This window comes from Octopus bimaculoides, chromosome 6, assembly GCF_001194135.2.
Source record: "Octopus bimaculoides isolate UCB-OBI-ISO-001 chromosome 6, ASM119413v2, whole genome shotgun sequence".
Classification (NCBI taxonomy): domain Eukaryota; kingdom Metazoa; phylum Mollusca; class Cephalopoda; order Octopoda; family Octopodidae; genus Octopus; species Octopus bimaculoides.
The window spans coordinates 26844416-26852090 of NC_068986.1; the positions used below are offsets into that span (position 1 = coordinate 26844416).

The following is a 7675-nucleotide window of genomic DNA, read 5'->3' on the forward strand; positions in this document are numbered from 1 at the left end:
AATAATATTAGGGACAAAATCCAAAATTACAGGCAAAAAACTCAATTAAAATCAATTTCTAAAAAATTAAAATATATATTTTTTTTATATATATATATATATATATATATGTGTGTGTGTGTTCTTTAACTAAGACACTCGTTCATAAAGCAGTTTGTAAAATGTTAGAAAACTCAGTAAATATTTTAATGATCAGATAACAATTTTATTTCATTAACTTAGATAACAGGTACCATACTGGCACCTGTTATCTGAGTTATTCACTTTGTAACCACATGGTTTTGAGCTCTATCTCATTGTGTGACGCCTTGGGAAAGTGTCTTTTACTATAAAACCTTGGGTCAACCAATTCCTTGTGATTGGCATTGATAGACTGAAACTATAGGGAAGTTTGTCTTATGTGCTCATGTCTGCAGTGAAATGATGATATGATGTTTGCATTTGATGGTGACATTATAACTAGTTACTCTACACTCTTTCAAAGACCTGTGGAATAAAAAAAAACCTATAATTTAAAGATATGTGAGGGTTGGTGACAGGTATGGGATCTAGTTGTAAAATACTTCTCCAAATAAAGTCCTGTCCAATCCATTCTAGCATGGTAAAACAAACAGTCATTAAACAAATGTTGTATCAATCTTGAATATTTACTTTAACCCTTTAGCATTCAGATTACTCAGTCAAATGTAATGCTTAATTATTTCACATAGTTAATAGTTAACCCTTTAGCATTTAAATTGGTCATATCTGGCCAAAAATATTCTTCAGGTTTTTATATTCAAACCAACCAGACCTGGCCTCTCACACATACCCAACAATGACATTTTAAAAATAAACAATCACATCACTGAAATCTCAAAGCTGTGAGATAATGCATGCGTAATTCAAAACTATGAATAAATAAGTGTTACATTTGACAGTGATCTAAATGTTAAAGGATTAATTTAGTGTGCATCTGTTTGTAAATAGTTTCTCAGTTTATAAGAATGTTTTATTTATTTATTCTCTGTATTGTTAACATTGACACTAGAAATATTTAAATCTGGTTTTACAACAGTCATTCTGTCTTATTTACATTTTAAAAGAAATTTTCTATTAAGAAACAAGATGACATATTGCTTGGTATTTTTACTTCTATATATATATAATTTTTAATTCTGTAATCATTTTCCAAAAGCAAATTTTCTTTCTTTTCCCTAAAGCTATTTTGGTTTATTAAATATAAGTTTCATATCAATAATTAATTATTATTAAAAAAAATTTATGTTGTAGGTGTTAGTTAAATATTAAAATAGAGAAAATATAGTATTGTATATTAAGTAAAATAACTACTGTTTGATAATACTTCAATGCCATGGCATGTGTTGGATATCACACAAACAATAGAAAATCAAAGTAGATACTTTGCAGTATTTCATTTGGTTTCCAAGCTTTGTGGTTTAAATCTTGCTAAGCTTGACTATTCTCTCCATTTCTACCCTCTTGAGTCAATAGAGTAAATCTTTTTCTTGAGACATAATCTACAGATGTTGAGGTATAGGGTATATCTGAAAGTAAATATTACTACCACAGTAACAATTCATCATCATCATTTGATGTCTGCTTTCCATGCTGGCATAGGTTGAACAGTTTGACAGGAGCTGGCTAGGCAAAAGACTGCACTAAGCTTCACTGTCTGTTTTGGCATAGTTTTTACAACTGGATGCCTTTCCTGACACCAACCAGCCCACAAAGTGGACTGAATGCTTTTTACATGGCACCAGCAAGTGAGGTCAGTTTTGGTATGTTTTTTTTTTTTTGCAGCTGGATGCCCTTTCAAATACCAACTGCTTTGCAGTGTGGACTGGATGATTTTTACCCTGGCAGGGTCACCAAGTAACTTGTAAGACAAGATCCATTGAGAGGGGAGGGAGCATTGGAAGAGGGGATCTTGGGTCAGGTGATGAATGGTCAGAGTGTGACAGAGAGACAGAAACAGTTGTCTTGCTGTAGAAGAGATACATGATTACCTTGTCAGAGAAAGAAAGAGAGTGATCAAGATTGAGAACAAAAACAGGTGTATTGCTGAGGAGGAGATACATGGTTAACCAGTCAGAGAGAGAGAGAGAGAGAGAGAGAGAGAGAGAGAGAGAGAGCAGGAGGGAGATGGTTGCAATGTGCTGGAGCATACTCTCATGAAATGGGGATTATAATATAAATGGGATGGTAGAGTAGACCAAGAGAGAGATAGATGGTGGCAAAGTGCCAGGGCATACTCTCAAGGTACAGGGGTCAGTATGATCTACTTATTTATACATTTATCTCAGGCTGGATTACCTTATGTGAAAGCCATCTTTGGACTTTGTAAAATAAGTACCAGTTATATATTGGATCGAGTCAGTTGTTTCAGCCCATTTCCTCTTTTTAATTGTATTAAAGTAATTAATATTCTGGAATCTAGTACCAGGATTACTGACTACAAATCTAATCGAATGTTTATTTAACTCTTATGTTACCATATTTCTCTTGAAATTTACTACCTTTGTTTCAGTTAATTTTTAAAATGATGAAAGCATCTAGCACACTCTGTAAAGTGGTTGGCGTTAGGAAGGGCATCCAGCTGTAGAAACAATGCTACAACAGTCAGTTGGAGTCTGGACAGCTCCTCTCAAACCGTCCAACCCATACCAGCATGGAAAATGGACTTTAAATGATAAGCTGATGGTTAGATTATAAATTTGTATGGAATTTTGATGGAAGGTTTTAATTAAGATATCTTTAAACCAAGAAGTTTGTATCCATAGAACCTGTGGTGGTCTCTGGTGGGTTGATATTAAAAAGGTTAAGCCTTAAGTATTTAATTATAAAAGTACAACCAGTGCTTCAGGTTAGAAAAGATAGAATTTCTTGATCCTCCATGTAAATCTGATATAATATTATTCCTTTGTCCATTCTGGCTGACATAATTAGTTTTCAGTAAATTTTATAATTTCTTTCTTTCTTTCTTTACAGACCACGAGACATCAAAAGATTCTTTGTCTACTTTCTTTATTTGTTGGATATCTTTTACAACAATTCTCGAAAGTAAGTTCTGAATATTTTTCATATTGTTTACTATTCATATTGTTATTAATTATAAATGTACCAATCCAAGTTGGTAGATTGGTGGAAATGTTAGTGTTGGACAGTCTGCCTTACCTTATCTGTTCCAGCGCTTTGTGTTATGAAAATGATGTCTGATACAGCTCCAATGCCAAGCTGTATTGGCTTTTAATTTGGTGGGCTTCCCTTTAGGCAACTATGATGTTGTGGTGTAGAGAGGGAAAGATTTGCATGCATGGTCATACTTTAATCTCTCAACATCTACCATAAAGCTGCTTACCTCGCTGTCATATTCCCACTCTGTTGAAGGGGCTCTTTAGTGAGTTGCATGATGACCTCACTAGTGCTGGTGTCTCAAGAAAAGCAAAGTGGTTGGCATTAGGAAGGGCATGCAGCCATTGGAACATTGACACAATCGCCTGACCTCTGTCAGCTCTTGTTGAATCATACATCTGATGCCAACATGGAAGATGGATGTTAAATGAAGAAGAGGATGTATGCACAAGTGTATACATAAATGAGGAAGAGGTGTATGCACAGGCATGGCTGTATGTCTAAGAAGTTTGTTTCTCAACGACATGGTTTGGGGTTCAGTCTCACTACATGGCATCATGAGCAAATGTCTTTTATCATAACCCTAGACCAACCAAAGCCTTGTGAGTGCATGTGGTTGAGGGGAAACTGAAAGAACCCCATTGTATATGTGTGCATTTCCTTGTTCACATGTGTTGGTTTGCTGATTGTAAACAATGGCTTCACTTGTGTGTCATTTAGCTTTAGTTCAACACAAAAACATGTCTGGGCCTCTTGACATGTATGATCTTTGTAAATAAAAGGATTGTTCATCCAGTGTCATTTGTTTCCAGTTCTCCACATACACATTTCTGGGCTGTTTGTTGTTCAGTAGACTGGGAGATTATTACTTCACTTGGAAACAAGTGGAGGTCGGCAAAGGGAAAGGCATCCAGTTGGAAAACAGTTTCCCAGCACCCTCTTGTTTGACTCATGCAAGCACGAAAAAGTAGACATGATGATATGTATACATGTGTGTATGTATATATGTATATATATATGTGTGTGTGTGTGTATATATATATATATATGTGTGTGTGTGTGTGTGTGTGTGTGTGTGTGTGTGTGTGTATATGTGTGTGTGTATGTGTGTGTGTGTGTGTATGTATGTGCATGTATTTGTGTATATTTGCATTTCTATCAAAGCTATTTGCACTTGTCTCAAAGCTAGTCCCGAGTTGAGCCTTTGAACATTTGTGGAATAAAAGATCCTTTTCTTGAAAAACAAAATATATGGTTGTCGGGAAAGTTCGTACCGATTTTTAAAGGAAAGAAAAAGGTCAATAAATACTCGCCATTACATTTTTAATCAACCAAATATGAACCATTTTGTTGCACAATGCGTCTCCATCTTTCCTTTAACTTGAAAATACCCTCTTCCCACAATTGAGGTGGTTTCATGGCAAATAAGTCGAAAGGTAAGCTACTATAAATCAGCACAAACTTTCGGGACAACCCAATAATTGAACGGGTGCTGCAAAATTCCTGGCTTTAAGGATATCACAAAAGGCCTGGTTGGAGGCCCAACCTTTCAAGTTCTTTTACAGGGTTTAGAAAAACTAAAGGACTGCTGCAATAAGTGTACGAATCTGAGAGGGGAATATGTTGCATAAAAATCATAATTAACTGATCCTCTTGTATTTTCTTTTACCCAAAGCCAGGAACTTTTCAGTGCCTTCTTGTAATGGTTAGTGACAGGAAAGGTATCTGGTTGTAAAACAATGTCTCAATAATATACTTGTCTAGTCCATGCTAGCATGAAGAAATGGCCATAAAAATGAATGTAGTGGTCATCTTACTCACCACCATAACCCCCACCACTTCCATCAGCAAATTCACCATTTTCATCACCATCACTACCTTCAGCATCTCACAACAGCACAATTGTCTTCATCAGCACAGTCAACAGCTTCACTATAAGTCAATAGGGCTGCCTCCACCTAATTGCTTGTCTTGCTAGAAATAACAGCCAAATCTCCCACACATCTCACTTATACTGTCTTGAGGTATATCTGGGGCATTGTAATCCCTGATATACAAAAAGGTGTCATGTTCATGGTTGGAGGGTCTTTACTCATAGGTCTGCTTGATAAAAGTTGGAGCTAAACAATAAGAAAACACCATCTTCAACACTGCCAACGGTTCCTTCACCATCATCTCAATCGCCTTCATGATCACCATCAGCACCACCTTCATCAGCAAGGGATCCTCTATATGATTGCTCAACATGTTAGAAATGGCAACCACCAAATTCCTGTTAAATCACAGCCTATCATCTTAATACAGTAAATAACAAAGTCCTACATATTCTAAAATGTGATGGTCATGACTGGAATGCTTTTGATTGTATGTCTGCTTGATCAAGATTGACCTGGGGTTAAAGAACAGCTATAATGCCACCCCTATCACAGCACCTTTCCCCCCAATTTCTGGATCTTCATCACCAGCATTAACACCATAACCAATGCTTCTACTGCTATTAATGCCAAAATCACCAGCCCCTGAAAACATCCCTCTGTACAGCCACAACATATCACTCTTACTTTACTAGCTCTCCTTTAACATGATTTCCATATCTGTTGTATCGTGGATCTTAGATGTGATAGCCTAGCTTATAGGTTACAGTGAGGAGAAGTGTGTCTTGTTTATGTGTGTGTGTTTGTGCACATGTGTGTGTATGAAGGTGTATTCACTTTTTTTTTCCCCTCCACTCATCATTTTTATATGTTAACATGTAATAGACTTTTCTAGTATCTACTTCTGTGGAGAGCCTACCATCCTTAACTACAAAGCCTCCACTGACCTCTCTTCTAATCTATGGATATCACGTTTCTGGTTTTTTTGGTCAGTGCATATGGAAATAGTGCTAAAGGTTATCGTTTTCTGCACAATCTTTACTGTTTTATTTGTTTGGGTATTTACTCCAGCCTCTCAAGTGATTATATGTTGGTTGAGTGGATGAGTTCGTTGACTTCACTTACTGTGCTGCTTTGATTTGTGAGGGTTTCTTTGCTAAACATTATGTACTTCCACAAATGTTGATGATGACGATGATGACGATGATGATGATGATGGTTTAAGTTCAGTGACTCCACAAGGGCATGTAATTAAGACAACTTAAGTGGTTGTGGTAATGGTAGTGGTGGTAGGATTGTCCCTGGGTAATGTTGTCACTATTGGTATTGTTATGTCTGTCATCACCACCATCATTGTCATCAGTGTTATCTTTGTCATCATCATCTGATCCTGAACACCCGCATGCTATCATCATCATTATCTTCAACATGATCACAACCACCCTATCATCAAATCGTCGTAGTTATCATTTCAGTTATCAGAACTGTTATCTTCATTAACATCACCTCATCATCATTACAATTATCAGCACCACCACCACCACCATCATCAGCATCACCATAAGCAGCATATCATTTTGATCATCATCATCAATACCTTAAGCAACACATCAATACAGTTATCATCTTTATCATCAACACCACATTATAATCATCATCATCAATCATCGTTACCACCACCACCACCACCACCAACACCACCACCACCACCACCACCACCACCACCACAGACTTGAACACCTACTATAATCAGCCTTACCACTTTTAGCATCATCTTCAACATTATGGCCCCCACCTTCATCGTCATCTCCACCATCTATATCCACCAGTGTTATGGTGATGAAAAATGTAGAACTGTAGAGGTGAAAAATATATAAAAAAAAAGATCAAAGAAAACTCAAGGAACTAGAAATGATTTAAGACTCCATAGAGTTTCATGGCTAAATTTCTCATTTTTTGTTTGTTTCCTTTTCCATACTTTTTTCTTTCTTTTCTCTCAAAGAATGGGTAAAAGGTTAAGATATTTTCTCCTGCTTCTAACCTACTTATTCCATAGCTTTCTGGCTTTTATTATTTATATATTTGGCTATTTCTTCTTAGACAGATTCTTATATATATAATATAGAATTGGCAGAATCGATACACCGGAGAGCAAAGTATCTTGCAGTATTTAGTTTTCATATCCCATAATATTCTGTGTTCAAATCTTGCCTTTTACTCTCTCATGAGTTGATAACAATAATTACTGGTATCAGCAGAGGTTCATTTAGTCTGCTAATCTCTGCTACTAATCTCATAATACTATCTTAATGCTCTTTATCATGTGCTTGTTTAAGAAATTTTATTATACTGATGGTGTGTGACCAGAAAAGAACCAGGGTCATAGAGGTGCAGTCATGGCCCTGTGGTTAAGAAATTAACTTCCTAACCACATGGTTTCAGGTTCAGTTCCATTGTGTGGCACCATGGGCAAATGTCTTTTATTATAGCTTTGAGTTAACCAAAACCTGGTTCCCATGCATTTCCCTGAAGAGAAGATTACATTCTTATCAACATCACCTATTCCTATGGAAGGTATAATTTGTAATCTTCGAAACATATGTTGGAAATAAAAGTATGCAGTTAACATATGCGTTTTACTCCATTTACTAAATTTATATATATAT

General features: G+C 36.1%; 1 protein-coding gene across 1 annotated transcript in view; it reads left to right on the forward strand.

Annotated features, from left to right (window-relative positions):
- Positions 1-7675, forward strand: part of LOC106881821 (nonsense-mediated mRNA decay factor SMG5) — a 109646-nt gene that overhangs the window by 37532 nt on the left and 64439 nt on the right. The window contains exon 9 of the mRNA XM_052968428.1: positions 2992-3063. Within this exon, the coding sequence (XP_052824388.1) occupies positions 2992-3063 (72 nt within the window). The remainder of the gene's footprint in view (positions 1-2991; positions 3064-7675) is intronic.